Source organism: Halichoerus grypus, chromosome 7, assembly GCF_964656455.1.
Source record: "Halichoerus grypus chromosome 7, mHalGry1.hap1.1, whole genome shotgun sequence".
Lineage (NCBI taxonomy): Eukaryota > Metazoa > Chordata > Mammalia > Carnivora > Phocidae > Halichoerus > Halichoerus grypus.
In genome coordinates, this window is record NC_135718.1 from 31,440,447 (window position 1) to 31,459,673 (window position 19,227).

General features: G+C 45.7%; 1 protein-coding gene across 6 annotated transcripts in view; it reads left to right on the forward strand.

Moving 5' to 3' along the window:
* The window catches only part of BLNK (B cell linker), a 72,735-nt gene that overhangs the window by 22,985 nt on the left and 30,523 nt on the right, over positions 1 to 19,227 (forward strand). The window contains exons 1-7 of one of the 6 annotated variants that reach the window (XM_078077312.1): positions 1,433 to 1,506; positions 2,951 to 3,016; positions 6,437 to 6,486; positions 8,830 to 8,913; positions 14,165 to 14,205; positions 18,203 to 18,268; positions 18,468 to 18,624. In XM_078077312.1, coding sequence (XP_077933438.1) covers positions 2,964 to 3,016; positions 6,437 to 6,486; positions 8,830 to 8,913; positions 14,165 to 14,205; positions 18,203 to 18,268; positions 18,468 to 18,624 — 451 coding nt within the window. In that variant the 5' untranslated portion in view covers positions 1,433 to 1,506; positions 2,951 to 2,963. Of the gene's footprint in view, positions 1 to 1,432; positions 1,507 to 1,563; positions 1,617 to 2,950; positions 3,017 to 6,436; positions 6,487 to 8,829; positions 8,914 to 14,164; positions 14,206 to 18,202; positions 18,269 to 18,467; positions 18,625 to 19,227 lie in introns of those variants that run through there. The other 5 variants (XM_078077311.1, XM_036111622.2, XM_036111623.2 and 2 more) reach the window with 5 other exon arrangements.

The following is a 19,227-nucleotide window of genomic DNA, read 5'->3' on the forward strand; positions in this document are numbered from 1 at the left end:
GACAATTTCCCAAGATGCAGCTTAAGGTTGTCCTGAAAGAAGTTTCTCTTATCCTTCTACTCCACCCTCCAGCCTGTCTTCCCTCTGCGCTTCGCTCCTCCAAGCCCATGGAGCACACCTTTCCCCACAGCCCGGCTGAGGCCAGGGTACAACAACCGCCAGGATACCACTGAACATTCAGGGGCAATTGGAGGAATTCTCTCATTGCAAATGGCTAGTGATGGTGCCAGGTAGGGCTCTTCTCAGAGATGGAGCCCAAACCCAGCCACTCTTGTATCCCTCCCCACCTGCCCACCAATGAATATCCTTCAGGTTGGTCTATGCTCTTCAGGATTAGCTCCTAACAGTCCATTAGACCTGGAAGGGGAGAGAGCTCCCTAAAATCCCCAGTGCAAGTTCCCTTTCCTTATTTGAGAGTCTTCCTTTTGCCAGAATGGTTGAGGGGAGGAGGGTCTATCCCTACCCAGTAAATCTCACCCCACCCCTCAGTGCCCAACGGCTCTCAGTCAACAACTACAGCAGAACATCAGCCTCGGTGGGTTAGTTAGCCTTAAATTAAACTCAGCAGCAGAGACACCAACAGGCAGGCCAGGCAGCACTCCTCCAGCAAGCTGCCTCCCATGCTCTAACTGCTCCATCCACGCTGAAGAGCTTGGCAACACGCGCGTCCTAAATCCATGCAGAGCCAGGGAATGTTCCTCCAGATTCCCCCTAGTCAACAGGGTTTCATAGACCTCTGCCAAACTTAATTGTGCACCACTGTTCATATTACCCAATGCAAGGCCTATCTCCCAGAGTTAGAGAAATCTGCGATCAGGTTTATGGGAAATCACAATTTTCTCCAAGAACAATGGCTGTGTACGAGATTTACATTTTGTTAACTATAGGGCCCAAGCACATTGTTTCCTCAGAACAAAGGAAAGGCTTGCCTGAAAACTGAATTCAACTATCTTACTCTTTGAGGACAGAACCATGTGAAATTATATATATATATATATAATTTATTATATATATAATTTAGGTGTATATAAATATAAATAAGAAATATATTTTATATATTTATATACATCATTTTTTATATATAATATAAAATTAAGTATGTATATTTCGTACATGACACATGAATATATATTTACATGTAAATATATATAAATATAAGTACATATTTTTAAGTCAGAAAGTTATTATGAAGAGAAAAACCATGGCCCTGTACTCCGACCCTGTTAACATTTTTCTTTATATATCCATATAAAACATGATAGAAATGATATATGCACAAGCTATGAACATTCAAATCATATAGAAAAAATCTTCATTGTAAAGAGGAAGTCTCCTTTTTATAAAACGGAAGCCCCCATCCCCCCTCGAGCCGCCAGCTTTCACTCCACAGTCGATACAAGGGCGCTCAGCTATGAGGACAAGCAGAGGCTGAAATCTATTCCTTCCTTGACTGTTTGCCAGGCTGTGTGCCCTGCCGCCACGCAGGTGCCCACCCAGAAGAAAGGGGTACCTTTTTCTAATTTGTATGAGGACACTCCATTGCCTTGGAAAACAATCTTTGAATAACAGCTTGTATATCCTTCTAAAAAGCTATGCATGTACTGGCTCATAGGAATGTACGTGTCCTTTCGCATCCCACAGAAAAAAATATGTGATACACATTATTCTGAACTTCCGTTCCTTTCTTCCTTTTTTGCTTTTTTCTCCTTCACCGTTTTGTTCAACTTAGTATGTGTTGGGGATTTTTTTTATGTGTCAGCAATACGGGTATGTGTTTCTTTTTTTTCTTTTTTTTAAGGTTCTGTGGTAGTCCATTGTATGGCTTTATCAAAGTCTACGTAACTAGTTCCCTTTTAATGATTGATGGGCATTTAGGTTGTTTCCAGGTTTTTTCAGTGGGGAGGCAGGAAGGATTATGGTTATTATGCAAAAGGCTTATATGTACATAATGGTATGGTTTTATGACCATGTTTATAATGGTAAATTGCTAGCAGTAGAATTTCTGGGTCAAAAGGCATGCAGGTTTTAAAATTTAACAGGTATTGATTCTAACAATGTGCATTCCCAAGAATATCTGTATTCTTGTAACCCCCTCTACCCAGGGTATTATCACGTTAAGTTCTGCCAATCTGATAAGTAGAACATGTCTCATTGTTGCTTTGATTTAGATTTCTTTAAATATAAGTAATGTTAAATATCTTCTCATTAGTCTGTTGGCCACTTGTCCTTTTCTGTTTGCTATGTGTTCACATCTTTTGCCCATTTCCTATTAAATTATTAATAATTACTTTGCTGAGTCATAAGATTTCTCTGTCAATCAAAACACGGAGTCATTATTATTATTGTGTCACAAATATTTCTTCCAGCACATCATTTATCTTTTGATCTTGCGCATATTACTTTTTGTTCTACAGAGTTTCCAAATGTGTATGCAGCCAGATTCATTAATCATTTTCTTTATAGCTTCTGTGTATGTACAACTTTTTGGTGACAGTTTTTCCAGATTCTACCTAGTAAAGTTCACCAAAAAAAAATCTTGGACCTGATTTCAGCTCATGTGTCCTTCAAGGTAGCTCCATCTTGCAATGTGAATGCTCTAAGGACAATCAGTGGTGAATAGTGAGGTTTATCAGAGGGCTTTTGCCTCATGTGTGTCCTCAGAATGGACAGATCTGGAAACCACAATTTGTCTTCAGAGCCTGAGCCTGGCCCAGATATCCAATGGGCAGGGACAGGGACATGGCCCAATGACCACGTTCCTTACAGAATCAGTCACACTTTCCCTTTACTCAAGTAGCAGATGGTCAACTTAATTAAATATAATACGATTCACACCGTTTGAGGGGTTTATTGTAGGTCTTTTTTCTTTTTGTATTCAAGAAGGACAGAAGACTTTTTTTTTTAAATCAACCTAGTTATTAATATTTTATGTTTAATTTGTTTCTTGCAGGCAACTTCAAAAGATGGTCCACGATATCAAGAACAATGAAGGTGGAATAATGAACAAAATCAAAAAGTAAGTTAAACTCCATAGCACTATATAAGCACTCGTTTATATAAATAACACATTATTCTAGCCTGTGCTAGGTGGAAGAGAACAAAGTTCTCTGTTACCCAAGTGAGGAGTTGCAGCCTCTTTAGCATGTAACCCTTTCTTACTCATGGCTAGAGTCCATGGTAGTAAGATCCATATTCAGGAAACATGGAAAATGAATGGGGTGATACTCAGGACACTTTGCTTTTTCCTCTCACTGCAGTAAAAGTGAGCTCTACCATTCAAGGTGCCAGCAAATGTCAACAAAGATGTTTATAGAAACAGGATAATCAGTTTCTATAACTATTTAGTTAAAGTCCACTAGGACACGCTTCGAGAAATCCAAAAGAGAAGTCAGAAGAACACAGTCTTAGCATTTTTAGGATGCCATACCTGTTTTCCATATTTCAATTTTTGCTTTTTCAATTATAGCCTTAAAATAGTGTTTTCAATTAGTACTTGGAGAGGGAAAGCTAGAATTTCAAATCTTCCTGCACATCAAAAACTCTTAAGCTTTTTTTTTTTAAAAAAATAAAAATTGTACATACCTGTATTTGCCACTCAAAATCTAAGAGGAAAGAGGAAATGGTATTCCATTAAGTTTTTGTTTACGTTCTTTTATTCAGAAAGTGAAAGAAGTAGAGATTCACCAGGAAAAAAAATCAAAGAGTTCAGAATCGCATAAAGTCAAAATCTCCCACTTCTCCATATTCCCACCTCAACCAACTCCAGGGAAATAGACATTGTCATGAGTGAGTCTGGTATATATATCTGTATGTATGTGATATAGTACATACCTATACACACATACATTTTCATCATGAATGGCGTCATACTTCATAAACCATTCTACCAACTTGCTTTGCTTAGTGGTTTTACTTAATGCTATATCATGGACGTCTTTGTTTGATGGTATGTAAAAATAGGGCATATTTTTTTTTGAACAGCTTATTAATAGTCTGCTATAAATGTATTATCCTTCATTTAACCAGATATCGGAAAGAAATGTGGGAGTTTAAACTGACATATTCTTGGAGGACAATTTGATAAGATCACTAAAAATTTTGTGGCCATTTCTTTCAGCTTAACTCTCATAAATAACATTTCAATAAATAATTTTTACATATTTTGAGTATACCAGAAAGCTAAACTCCTAAAATGAAATTTCTAGATGGAAGAATTTATGCCATTGAAATTTTTATTGATATTATCAAATTGCTTTCCAAAAATTTTGTACCATTAATAGTGTATAGAAGTTCATTTCCCTATGCCTTCAGAACAGTGTCTTCATTCTTTTTGGTCTTTGTTAAATTTGAAAGTAAGAAATCATATTTTATGGTGTTTTTAGACTATAAAATGCAAATGAGTCTCAATATGTATAAGTGATTATCATAAAATAGTTAAAATGGTTTTCTGCTTGTGGGGCATCTCCTAGAGGAGGAGAATTTGTCCTCATGTTCTGTCCTGTGGTGGAGAGAGCTGTGTGATTATTCTCATTTAGTATTTCTGACACATGCAGAATCTCATTGAAATGAGATAACCCTGCTAGTCATTGTTTTAATCGCTAGCAATTCTAGATTAATTATCCCACAGTTGTCAGTCTTACAATACACCAGTTTTCTCAATAATATGAAGCCTCTGTGTAAAACGTCTCTCTATTCCATGGTCAGGCATACTTAGAGTAGCCACGGAGCTCAAAGTTTTTCAGACAGTTTCTATTTTATTATGCCCATTGTTCCCAAAATACACTTATACTTGACAAACCATGTTTCCTCTCAGCTTGGAAAATATGGCTGCCATAGTCGTTACCCTGGGTGAAGTCAGTGGCCCTTTGCTTCTGAGTGCCCTGCTGTTACCCTCTTACTCGTTGCCAGGCAACAGGTGCTACCTTGAAAGGAGGAAGCACGGTTGAACATACTGGTTTCCTAACACAAGACCGTGACAGAGTTGTCACTGGTCCATGGCCAAATGAGAAAATAAGGACCTTGAAGCGTTGGGGGTTAGCATGCAGCTGCTGGCTGCTGAGTGAGGCCCAAACCACAGCTTTTATTCCTGGTCGGTGTTCAGTGACCACCAGTCCCTTCCTGAGTCTGTCTTTTATCCCGAGATGATAACCTTAAGACATTTTGGGTATTAAAATACCCTTTCTTTTCTCTTATGAAATGATGGCAATAATGGGTAATGGTTGGTTTGTGTTTCTCGAAATTGTACTGGTCCGGGAACAGACCTGGCACCATTCCTTGTTTGTTTTTGTGCTTTTTCCCCCCATAACACCGTGGCTAATCTTTCTCTCTGGACCTCATCAGAAATCTAATGATAATATCTTCCCAGCCCATGCTGGCTTGCTATGAGAATTGAATGAAATAATCGATCTGAGAACCTTTGGGGAAACAAAAAGCAGAATTTCTATGCAAATATAAATATTGTTATTTTTGCAACATTAAAATTCTGGTTTATCAGGCTAATTTTTTTGTAATCAGACATGAATTTCTGTACTGCTTTTTTCCCACAAGAAATGAAATATGTTTTGCATGTAATGGTTAACCTATGCCCTGCTTCTAAAAAAGGATGTGATGTTTTAGTAAATAAAGGCTACTGGATGTAGGTTTTATTTATATATATTGTAAATTTCATTAAGCAAATCATTCTTAAATAAAATGGGCAACTATTGTTAAGAATAATAATTTACTAGAAAACTTACCCATTTCAAATAATAGGATGGGAGGTGTTATCAGAACTTATAGTAAGCCTAAAAATTGGGAAACATTTTTAAAATGTAATTTTAACTTTCTTCTTTTAGTGAGGGGGAAGGATTGTGAATATTCAAACATTTTATACATGCATAAAGATACTAAAGTAGTTTTGAGATTGCTTGAAACAGTTCAACTTCTAAATAAGCCAAGTATCACAATCCCCAACTTGGAGATGCTCACTGCTCACTTATTTGGCACTTTTTAAATAGTGCCTAAATAATCTCAGTCCAACCTACAACCAAGTGCTCTGTTATAGCTAAAATTTTTCTTGATATTTAAAGCATTTATTATTTATTAAAATAGAATTCATCTTCTCTACCGTCCTATCAACCAATCAACATTTCTCTTCCTTGAACCTCTGAACTCTGTGCTTTCTAGTATTCTGACCTCTCAGAACCCTTCCACCACTGAACTTCACCTTTGCCAAGTGACAGCCCCATCACACACTGAGGAGATGAGGGAGGTGGGAGACCTCTGGTTAATGGCTTCACTCCATTTACAATACATTTAGCCTTTCAATGTGATGGGTCCAAAAGAAGCCATTATTCTATTAGTTATCTGTCTGTTATCTCTATCTCTGCTTCTGTTATGGGCCTTGACAACAGTTGTCCTACTCACTGACCATTTGTCTAATGGTTGTTCTCTATAGGCTGAAAGTCAAAGCACCTCCGAGTGTTCCTCAAAGGGATTATGCCTCAGGTAAGAGTATTTCTAAAATACTTGGACTCTTGACTAATCTCATGTTCATGTTTACTTCTTGAAAAGGGAACGATGTTCTACTCATTTGAAAATAAGAGTGCCCATCCTAATTTTAAGAATGCCCAAATCCAGGGGCACCTGGGTGGCTCAGTCGTTAAGCGTCTGCCTTCGGCTCAGGTCATGATCCCAGGGTCCTGGGATCGAGCCCCGCATCGGGCTCCCTGCTCAGCAGGGAGCCTGCTTCTCCCTCTCCCACTCCCCCTGCTTGTGTTCCCTTTCTAGCTGTCTTTCTGTGTCAAATAAATAAATAAAATCTTTAAAAAAAAAAAAAAAAAGAATGCCCAAATCCATTAAGCATTTGACTACATTGGAGATGTGATATTCCATCCATCCATCCATCCATCCATCCATCCATCCACTCATCTATTTATCAGACATTTATTAAGTATCTTCCATGTGCCAGGCACATACACAGTTTTAGGTAGAGATATAGGGCTAAACAAGACAGATATAGTCTCCATACTCAACAGTATTTATAGTGAAGAAAAGAAGATACAATGATATAAAAGCAATTAGAGTTCAGGGTGATGGGGAAGCACAACGTTCTATGAAAGTCCATACAGCAATGTCTAATCTAATCTGAGGTGGAGGGTGTGGAGGAATCGGGGAAGGGAAGGCTTCCTGGATAGAGAATTGTTAAAATGGATACTTGAGGGTCAGTGGGGGTGAGGAAGAGGGGGAAGATAAATTATGATGGTGCATGGTTACTCAGTCCTCTCTGACTTTAGCCCTGCTACCCATTCCAACTAGGATCAATTTTGTCAGCGGAGGGTAATCTTGAGATTGGTATTGTTTATGGCAGTGGTGAGCAAAATAAATTATCCAACATACTTCCCTTTTCTAGAAGAAATGCCTTGGGAAGATAAATCTAAAATCTCTTTCTACTGGCCTAAATATAATGATTTCCTGGACATGGACAGACCTATATAGCCCTTAATGAAAACCACAGGGCTACAGACATCAATGACGTATCTTCCTCTACAGCGCAACAACCAAAACAAAATCACAACCTTCACGGATGCTTACTATTTTTTTCTGTCGCTGATCAAGATAGCAATAAATCAGACAGTTGAGTTCCTCTTAGGCACTAATTAAATCTTATCACACTAAGAAATGCTGACCAACATATCAAGTCTGGTGACTGACCTGTTGGACCACTTTCCAGAACTCCCTAGGTTACAGAGTACTTATTAACTTCACCTTGCCAATCAGTCAGCAAGTCTCAACAGTTGACCAGGAGATTCCTTTGCAGTGAAAAGATAAAAAAAATAAAAATAAAAATAAAGACCCTGTCCTGACCTTTAAAATCTATCTGATCAAAAGCCAAGGGGGAAAAAAAACCCCAAAACTCAAGCAAGCTGCTTAGTTAACAAATGAGAACAAATTCATCCTTCTCTCCTAAGTTCTAAAAAAGAAAAGAAAACAAAGCAAATGACATCTGCTAAGTACCCCGAGTTTTGATGGAAAATTATAGAATCATAGAGTCCCAGGTCTATAAGGAACCCCAAAGATCCAACAGCCTAACATCCAACCCAGTGCTTAACCCCCCGCCCCCACCACCACCATGCACCACAAATGAGGCCCACTTTCTGTTTGGACATTTCCTGTGATGACTTCCCAAGCCTCTCCGGTCCTGTCAAGGACCGACAGCCCTGGCAGGACAGAGATGCAGTCAGTCCATTTCCTGATGGCTTCCTAAGTCTGTCCTCATGGCCACACAGCACAAGTCTTTAAACATTCAAGAAAACAGAGATAGAGGTGTTCTGTGCAACTTCAAGGATAAAATTAAGAAATTAGGTCATTGGAATAGTTTCTTCTCTGGAATCAATATCTCGACGTGCTTCTGCTGTTTCACATGTTCTTTGACTCATTTGACAAATATGACACAGTACATCTTGTGTGACACTGAATCTACTAAATATGGAGTGGGGAAGAAAAGATAGCCCTGACCTTCAGGTGCTTCATGACTAATGGGGTGTCTGATAATAAATGAGAAGGCAAACAGGTCAATATTTGCCTAAGGTCACACTGTTGTGGAGAGAAACTCCCCTGGCCGCTCCACACACCCCTGAGTGGTCAGAACTGGACGAGACCTCTCTCCTGGGACCCTTGGGCCCTAATACCCAGGGGCTGTTGTAAGAAGCACAGGGAATGCATAGCAACCCTCCGTCCACTAGAGAAGTGAACTGTAACCCTGCTTCGCCCTTGCCCTGGTGTCCTTACTGACGCCAGTATTCACTTGATTTTTTGTCTCCCTGTCTCCACTCTGACTGGTGGTACCAGCAAGGCTGACTCGGGGAGAGCTGCATTCACCATCAGCCCCGCCTCATGGAACTAAGAATAGAGGAATGAAACTTGGACTCGAAGGTATTTGAAAGCCTGGAAAGTCCTGAAAGACCACTCACCCCTAGCTTCTCGTGTTAGCGCTAGCTGGAGACCAGACAGGCCCCAAGGCTGCCCAATGTCATACAGCCAGGCGATGGCCAAGTCAGGACTCAGTCCTCCCACCCCCCATTAATAGGGCTCTGAGAAAGGAGGAAGGGACAGGCTAAGGGACTTTTTAAGATGTGAAGTATTTAGATGCAAATCACCTCTCCTAGCTGGCTCAGATCTGCTCCCCACACTGTCACATCCCTTTCTCTTCTTGGGACAGACCCAGGGGGACTGTCCACGGGCTGCCTCCCCCGCAGCCTCTGTAGTTCTTCTTTCTATTCCCTCCCTGCATCTGCCTCCGCCACCACATCTAACTGAGCCTCCTTCCTTCTTTCCTTCCTGCATCCCACTGTGGCCGTCCCACTGCTTCCCCACATCCCACCTCCGGCTCTCTAAGAGGAGAAACTGGCAGGCCCAGTGGCCCAGAGCAGGGCCTCCAGAGCTGAATCAGGGCCACAACTGAGCGTGCATCAGACACGCAGCATGGAGGGCATCCCGCAATGCCCAGGGTCTCTGGTGCTGCTCGTGACCCAGAACAGGGATGCTCCATTCACACCCTTCCCTTCACTGCTTCACTCAAGCTCTCACCACAGAATCTTTTACTGTCTTTCCAGCCATCCCGTCCCATTCCCAAGCCCCCTGGTCTGGTTTGGCCTTTGTCATTTCATGCCTGAACCTCTCAAACACCATCCTCATCAGCCTCCCTGCCTCAAGTTTGTCACTGGGACCTACAGTGGCCTCTGTGGCTGGATCACCCCCTTGGCTGGCAACACATCTGGCTTTGTTTTCTCCCCTGACTCTCCGGAACAGCTTGTTCATTCCAGGCACATCTCTGGAGCCTTATGGATGCCCCTTCCAGCCATCAGCCAGGCCCTGCTTCTGGGGCTGACACACAGGTCCCAGCCTTAGGGGGTGGAAGGAGGGTGCCCTCCTTCATCTTCATTCTCTCACTCGGGTCCTGCCATCCTTCAAGGCCCCGTTCAGTCCCACCTTCACCACACAGCCTCATGTAACCCTTCAGCCCTTGCTGAGCGTACCCTTCGCAGAACTTTCCCAGCACCTGGCCATGATTCCAGGTGTTGAGACATTTGTCAGGAAAGCCTACACCGCCCTGGATTGTCCTCCGTGTGATACGTGGCTGTTCTTCTAGACTCTAGGTCTATTACCTCCATGGCTGGGTGAGAAGATCTTGGACTTTGGGGTCCTCTAGCCTGAGTTAGAATCCTGGCTTTGACCCCTAAACACTGTAAGCCTAGAAAAGTTTTATAACTTCCCTGAGCCTCAGCTTCCTGCTTGGAGATGAGAGTGCTGATCTATCCTTCAGGTCGTTATGAAAGTAGATTAATAGTAACCAGCAGCGTCCACTGAGCTCTTACTCGATAGATGGGTGTCAGGCGCCCTTCTACTCACTTTCCCTGGGCTATTTCATTTCATTCTCACAAAACCCCATGACACAGGCTCTACTTATCATATCCATTTCAGTGGTGAGAAGACAGGTGCCCAGAGGTTAAGCAATTTGCCTGTTCATGCTGCGAGCTAGTGGCAGAATCAGGATTTTGATCAAGGCAGCCTGATCCCAGAGCCCAAGCTCCAAACCCCGGAGCGGCCGTGGAGGCGGGGCCGTCATGGCATCGGCATGGGCCTCACAGTACAGCTGCTGCGCTCCCAGGCTTGGGGAGCCGTGTGAATCACAGAGCCTGGGCCAGGCAAGGGGAGGAGCTCCTCTATTCTGTGGCATGCGACTGTGACTCCGTAAATGGAACATAAGCCCCAAACCAGGTACACGACACAATTGGAAAGGCTCTCCCTAATAAGGAGGCCCAACCCGCATCTCAGCTTCCTGCCAGGGGCGTGCAAACTTACATCCCTAGTGAAACCACCTGGCCCATACTAAACTTGAACTTACCCTCCCGAAAGCATCACCCTCTACACTAGAGGCTCTCTTGGGCCCATTTCTTTATGGTAGCCATATTGTGCGGTTGCCATTGGAGTGAAATAGAATTGGTATTGTTTTGAGGGTTTATTAAGACATTGTCAATACCCAAGGCAACAATAAGTAACATTAATGCAGCATTTACTGTGGGCCAGGCTTTGGGAAGCACTTCACATGTATTGTATTACTTGACTGTCATAAACACATGAGGCAGGCACTATTCTTACCCTTGTTTCACAGGTGAGAAAGTGAGCTTTAAACAATTAAAGTCCTGGTCCACTGCCAAGCAGGTAGTAAAGAGCAGAGCCAGGATTTGAACCCAGGGAGCCTGATTCTAAAATCACAACCCACCCACTTTAGGAAGCTCCCTGAGATGCTGGACAACCAGTACTTTGGATCTAGTACTTTGGACCGTCCTGCTGTTTAGTTTGGGAAATGGCCTGCAGGCTGTGACTTTAAGAGCAGGATGTTGTGAGTTGCTTGCAGGACCAGCAGATGGGTGTAGCTGGGGGAGGGAAGGGTGCCATCAGGCAACTTCTCCCAAACGGTGATGCTTTTCTCTTTTTTCTGCCTCGGCGCTCTACGATGCCTGAATTGGGCCATTCTTGTTTCTTCTAGGTTTTATCCGAAGGCTCAGTAGAGGGCCAGGCAGTTTACATGAGATTTCAGCTACAGGGGCCAAGACAGGGAGCCTGGCCTCCAACCCGCCCCCATACTCACCAGCCATGTGGCCTCACACAGGTTTTGAAACGTCTCTTAGCACCGGTTTCCTCGACTATAAAATTGAGATCATAACGGCACCTCGACTATAAAATTGAGATCATAAGGGCATACCAGAAAGCACCATTTTGAGGAAAATTGAGAAAATATACTTATCCCAGCCCAGGGCACACAGGAAGTGTTTAATAAATGGAATCTATTATTAGTATCCTAATTTCCGTTCCTTCAACTCATTTGTTGGTTCATACTTTTATTACTGCACAGATTACAAATGCCAAATGTCATCCAGATACAAAGATAAATTAAATAGGCCTTGGTTTTCAGTACCGAGAGGCACAAACAAATGATCATAGCACAGGGCAGAATGGCCCACACGTGTCATCAAGGTGCCAGCAGCACCTGCGAGGGCCCAGAGGAAGGAGTCATGGGTCAGAACCCGAGGCACTGGGCAAGACCGAATGGCAGAGCTGTAACAGGAACTTCCACGCAAAGAAGGAAGATGGGCTGGGGAGTAGCCCGGGCAGAGCAGAGAACGATCAAAAGTGCAGGCTGGGAGGAACGCGATGCCCAGTATCACTGAGTGAACATGGACGACGGCAAGAGAGGTCCAGGGAGGGACAGGAGGGGCAGGCATCCGAATGTGTGGACACAGAGCCTCGGCTTTACTCCATAGGGAGCCGCTGATGATTCTTGAGGAAAGGAGCAGCATGCTCCAAACTTTATTCTAAGAAAATCACTAGAAACAGTCCACAGTATGTGTTGGAGAGGAAAGATAATGGGGACAGGAAAAGTAGTTAGAGAGCTTCTGCAAGTACTTTCAGCAGTGACTGACCAGAGAGTGGGCCCCGGCTCCCTGAGGAAAGGCTCAGCAAATACAGCTCAGCAAGGCAGGGAAGTGTGTTTTATAAAGGCATTTTATAAAGGTTTCTATTTTAAAGGTTGAAACAAAAACATCTTGCCACCTTAAGTGCTGATCTTCAATTATCCCCAAACTTAAGGTATTAGAAACGTATCCCCCTCAGTGCCCGGTATTGGTATATTGAGAAGGGGACTTATTCACCTAGTCTTCTCGAGTTTCTTGCAAAACCCCAGTGACTGCAGTACACTCTAATGTGGTATAAGTTAGCCCAAATCATAACGTAATAAGAATTATCTTCTGTGAATGTCAAAGTTAGGCCCATTATTTGGCTCATAAAATAAAGCTCCTTCTTAGTGCCTATCATGTTTTTCCCAAGAGAGGGCGCTGTTGCTGCTGTAGCTTAAAATCTGGCCACTCTGATCTAAACCCCTCCTTCAGGCCCCCATTTTTTTCTCTGTAATTCCTTTCCCTGTGCCTCGTTGGGGTCCTCCTAGAGCTGGAGTCAGTGGTCTGCCATGGCAAGGGCCAGAAATGGCAAGAAAAGGTTCTGCTGAGGCTCTGGAGGATTCGGGGACCATCCACTGGGCCTCCTTACCCTGGCTGCTCAGTGGGATGCGAGAAGAGCTGGGAGCCTCCCTGGTACAGTCGCTGGAACCACTCTGCCATGTGAACCTGTGCCTGGTTGATCTCCTACCTAGCTGAGCGAATTGTATTTAACATCTAATGTCAGTTTATGTGATGGATGCTAAGCTTCTCATACTCTAAATGTGTTTTGGAGAAAAGAGGGTCAGATATTCTCCTTGGCTGTCCATAATTCAGATCTATTTTATTCTTCAAGATCCTAAGCTCCTTGAGACCTGTTATATCCACTTTTATCCTGGCTGCGGAGCCAAGAACAGTGCCTACACGCTGGCATTCAAAGGCAGGGAGGTAGCGTGGCCTTGGAGTCCAGAGCATACTCTTGGAAGTCAGCTTGCAGGTTCAACTCCTGGCTCTATTATTTGCTATCTGACGTTGGGCAAATGACTTATTTTCACTAGGCCTCAGCTTCCTCATAAGGTTTTTGAGAGAGCTACATGAGGGCAAAACTCTGAAAATCTTGCCTGGCATGTAGTAAAGCACCAGGTAAATGCTTTTCAATAAGAAAGACAAAGTTAGAGCCACAGAAAATCCCAGAAGTGATCTGTTATCTTACAGATCTTGAGACTGAGGCCCAGAGATGTTAGCTGTCTTGTCCACTCTCCGACTTGTTAGGAGCACAGCCTCATGGGAATTTTGGTCTATGTGACTCCCAGTCCAGTGCTCTTCCTACTACACCATCCACATACTGATTCATAGAAATCCTGAGAAGCAACATGGTATGAAGTGCAGGCGCCTCCTGGGTTATTCTTAAGTCCTACAAATGCTCCTTAGCAAAGACAGACATGGTTCAGATGTACCATGGCTCTGCCTCAGTGGGACTTCCCTTTATGCTTTGAGAATGGATTTTTTAAAAAAAAAAAGGAGTTGTAAGTGGATGGACATGAGATAAGTGTAATAACTGTTCAAGGCCAAGTAAACAGGACCGGGGAGCCCAAGGGCAAGGAAGGCAGGCGCGGGATAGTGGTGGCCAGGGTGGGGCTGGCCAGCTGAGATTCAAGCTCATGCCTTCTGCTTCCCACTTGCCGTTGCAGAGAACCCTGCTGACGAAGAAGAGCAGTGGTCCGATGACTTCGTAAGTATTCGCTCCTGGGACCAGCAGGGTGTTGTTTCCACCAGGGTCCATGGGAGGCCTTTGCAAGGGCTTGTTTCTGAAGGACGTGCTGCTGGTCAGCCGCACATCACAGCGGGGAGATGGCTGGGCTGGAGGGGCCCCCTACAGACAGACGAAGCAGCAAGAACCCCACAGTGGCTGACTTGACCTGGCACCGGTGTGTACCAGGCTAAGTGCTTCATCCACATCCCCCCCCAGCACCTCTGTGTAGGCATCCCTAGCCCCATCTTCAATGCTGTTGTCCGGAACACTCACCAGCACAGCCATAACAAATGGGAAATGTTTTTAAATACTTCCGTATCAGTTGACAAAGGCCTCTGCCCTGAATTCCCCAGCGCCCCATCACTGCCTGGGCCTTATCTAGGAGCCCTAAACAAACCAACCCCAAAGAGTGAATGCCTGGCACATCAGGGGGCCTCTGGGCCACTCTTAGGTCAGCCCCTGAGCCATGCCAGTTGTCAAACAATTTGAGTATCAGCCCTGCTCATTTTACTGGTAAAGAAACCAAGGCATGGAGAGTTTAAGTGACTTGCAGTTTCAAAATTCAAAGCCAGGCCCTCAGATCTCAAAACCAGGCTTTTAAACTCCACGGTGCTTGCTGTGACCAAGAGGACCGTAGCAGGTGCTGGGGACCACAGAGTGAGCGAGGGACCCGGCCCTGAGGACGTGGAGGGTGATGTGTCAGAGTCAGCCATCACCCGCTTCAAGGTGGCTCTGCAGCCCACAGGGCCCCGTGGACACTTCTCTCTTGGGTGAAGTCTTGTAGGGACAAGACATCCTAAAAACTTTATACACAACAATTTTTCCTCATCTATATCAAATTCATCCAGAATGTTAGCCTGCTCCGTTCTGTGTGTGTTTTATCTGGACAGGATCCAAGAAGGCCATTTTACAGATAAGGAAACCAAGGCTCAGAGAATGAAAAGGACTTGCCCACGGCCACTCAGTTACTCAGTGGCCCAGTGGAACAAGAGCCCAGGACTCCCGTCCCCTGAGCCGGAGCCCAGCCCCACACTGGGTATACCACCTGGAGTTTATTCAGAGTATTATGAGCCAGGAGTACCTCCCTTCTCAACTGCAGAGAAAAGATTTGTAGAAAGAGGGGATGAGAAGGCCCCTGTGCAGGTCACTTGGGTGTGGAGTTCCTCCCAGGGCCTGGCAGCGGCGGATCCCTCAGAAGCACTGCAGCGGCGCCCCCTGCTGGCTGCCCACGATCAGGCACAGCTGAAACAAAGTTGAGAGCTGGTCTGCATCCACAGGGAGGCCACGAAAATTGAGCTCGCTGGCTGAATAAAAAGAGCACATGGTGGGGACTTAGAAAACACAAATAAAATCAGCCTGGAGAGGAGGGGATGATTTGTGTCCCAAAGCCAAACAACCAAAGTTAAGGTCCCAGCTGTAATAAGGATTGAGTAAACCTTCATTCACAATTATTTTGACCTTCTTGGATTCCCATTGTACACAGAAGGAAATCTTCAGGCCAGATGAGATCGGGCCCCTGTGGACCTGTCCAGCCTTCCTTGCAACCCCTTGCCGGGGCCTTGTCTACCACGGCCCAGGTGCGCAGGTCTGCCCTCGGTCCTACAACAACAGGTCAATATCATGCCTGCTCAGTGATTTCAGACTCACGGACCTTGGGCAGGAGAAGGAAGAAGGGAAGAGAGGAGAAACCAAAGAGCGTCCCCATCCTTCCTCACTTGCTCTGCTCCTTCTTGTCCTTCAGGCTTTGGCCTCACTGTCTACTTCCCAGGAAAGCCTTTTTTGCACCCGAGGTAGAATCCCTCCTCCCATTGCTCTCTGTCTCAGGACCCTGAACAGTTCCTCAAGTGCATCTATCATGAGTGATAACTATTTTATGGCTGATTATCTACTTATTATCTGTTATTTACTATTTGGTTACTGTTGGTTTCCCCTGCTAAAATGTAAGTTCTATGAGGGCAGGGACTATGCTCAGAGTCAAGCACGATGGCCGGCACGCAGTAGGTGCTCAATAAATATTAACTGAATGAATGAATGGACAATTTGAGAAGGTTTTTTGCCTGATCACACATTCCCTTCTTCAAAGTTTCCATCCCACTGTCCAACGTACTGCGCTTGCTCAAGGATTAAATGAATGAATGAAAGAATTTTGTTTGCCAGAATATAGAATAATTTGAGGGGAGGTTTTTTTTAAACTGTTCCTTCAGAAGTTTGAATAGACTCCTTCCTAATTAAAAGGCATTCAATCATTTCACTATGCTGGAAATAGGAGGGGCTCATAGTACATCTCCCACAGAAAAGATCTTCCAAATGAAGGGGTAGCTCAGCACCTCTGAGCACCCCTTTCCTCCTCTTCAGTCCCTTCAGAGCTCAGGGCAGCAGCTCAGCTCATTCATTCATTCCAGGCCGGGGCCTGGGCACACTGTCTCAGCCCGGGCCTCATGGGGGTTACAGTCCGGTAGGCAGCCCAGTGTCAGCATCGGGCTGCCAAGAGCAGCTGACGGGGAGTCGCTCTTCCTCTACCTTCTCTGCCTCCTCGGCCGGCCTGGTCCTCTCAGTCAGGCTGCTCTGCCCAAGGGGCTGTGAGGACCCCCGTGTCCTCCCCAGGATGCACACTGCTCCCCAGCCTCCGGGTGATCAGGTCTAGGAAGCCTCATGCCTGCTCCCGCCCGGGCACGTGCGTCTGCGTGCCTATGGCTTCTTTCACTTTCCAGATGGTTATTAAAGGTCACTGATGTCTCCCTGGGATGCCCAACAACAGGGATCACGTCCTCTCCTTGGCCAGGATGAGGAGGGTCCCAACAGCCTCAGGCTGGGCGGGAGGAGCCTTGCCAAGCCCGCTCTCGCCCCCGGCTGCCCTTTGGCTCCCACCCCACCTCCCAGGCCGGCTGTTTGAGAACAGCTCTGGCTTCTCCAGAACACAGATCACAGACTCGAATTACTCAACTCCTCGTGCCTCAGTTTCTCTGAGGGCCTAAAAAAACTCTCCTAGCATTGTGGTACGGGACACATGAGGGAGGCAAGTGCATAGAAATGTCAGTTGTGATAATAATTATCATTGCCATTATTCTATTCAGCCGAATTCTGCACTCACAGTCAGGAAGGATTGCTGAGCCTCCCTATCTGCTGTTATCGAAATGGGGGTGTGGGGAAATCCCCCTACAAGGCTTTTCTCACCTCGCCCCTCCTTGTCCCTTCCTGACTCTTCGGGTTTAAGACAAGGACAAGGACCTCCTTCTCTTCTCTCCCAGGGCTCCTCCGCCACCCCGGGAAAGCTCTCTTTTCAGCTGCCTTTCTCTGTCCGTCTCCTGCTATTCACCCCACTCCTCCCCTCTCCCTCATCCCCCACAGACTGAGCAAGGGAGCAGCCCTCACTCCCTCCCGCATCATTCACTGCAAACACCCAGCACTCCCGTCCTGTGCTGGCCCTGCTATGGGCCCCGAGGAGACAGCAGCGAAGCCAGCCCTGGGCTCGCGCCGCACCACACCTGCGCGGGGCGGGACTGCAGGGGAAGGAGGCCGGCCGAAAGGCAGGTGCACCGGGCGTTCCTTGGCAAGTCCTGTATGGATCACGCAGTGTGTCAGGCAGTGTGGGCAGAGGACCTCTTAAGTCCTGGATCAAATATTTCCTGCGCATGAATATATGTACGTGTGGAGGATAGCTAAGTGATCTCTGAACAAAATGCATGGGAAGCTAGGAATGGTGCCCCCCGGGAAGGAGACTTTGTTTACATCCTTTTGAACTGTTACTGTGCCAATGTATTTGCAATATACATTGAATATTCAGTATTCGATAATTTCAATAGAGACTTAAATAAAATTTATACTCTGTGCATCCCCTTACCCTCTCCTTATTAATCTTTTCCCTCAACCCTCAGCATCCATGATAAATGACACCTATTGGTTATTCTATTGTATTGGGTCCTTTTTCTGCCTTCTAAAAAAATGTATTTTTATCTCCGACTGCTCTTCTTTGCAGACACGCAGAGTTTCAGCCACCCTTCCTGTTAAATGGCCCACATGCTCCCCCAGGATAGTGGTTCAGGTGATAAATTCTGGAGGCAGAAAGGCCTGGCCTCAACCCCAGCTTTGCCTCTCATGGCCGCCCAACCTTGCTTAGCCACCCCTTCCAAGCCTCGCTCTCTGGTGCCTACGCGGGGGGAGCAGCTCTTGCCTCCTAAAGCCCGAGCTGTTCTGATGACCGAGCCCAGTTGGGGCACTGAGCCTGGGGTCTGCACTTGCAGGACAGCGACTACGAACACCCAGATGAACACTCGGACTCAGAGATGTACGTGCTACCCGCCGAGGAGACTGGGGACGACAGTTACGAGCCGCCGCCTGCCGAGCAGGAGACAAGAACAGTTCACCCAGCCCTGCCCTTCGCCAGGGGCGAGTATATAGGTGAGGCAGCCCGCCCCCCCCAGGCCCTGGGTGCTCAGCCTGCCAGGCAGGGGAAGGCGGGCAAGCCGGGCTGGCAGGATGATGGGCACCTCCCACTCCCACCACCTCCACATGGGTCATCTGCTCACTCAGAAACCACGGGGCCCCAAATGGAAAACTTGCCCATTCGAGGGGGAAAGGTACTCTTCCTAAATTGCCAATGCTGAAAAGAGGTAAAAGATAAAAGGAGCAAACCCTGATGGTTGCTCCCACCCCTACCCCACCCCAACTCCAGATAGTCCCATGAGAAATCAACCCCGAGGTCAGTCCCCGCTTCTTTTTGGTCTTCCTGCACACAAGGCTCTGGAATTTCTCTTGAGATGTCTGTACAGAACACGGATGATCTTCAAGCATCCCGGTATCTGCTAACGCCCCTCCCTCCTTCACGCCCACCCCCTCGCAGGCAGGTCACACTCTGAGTCTAGACTGTGGATTTTCAGCTGGGGAGCCCATGGGTTACCCCTTGTTGGGGACTGTGTTGGTGAGGGTGAGGAGTCTTAGTCTGCTCTAAGTCTGGAGTTAGCTGTAGGTTAAATGGGCGCAGCTCAGATGTAGCCTCCAGGC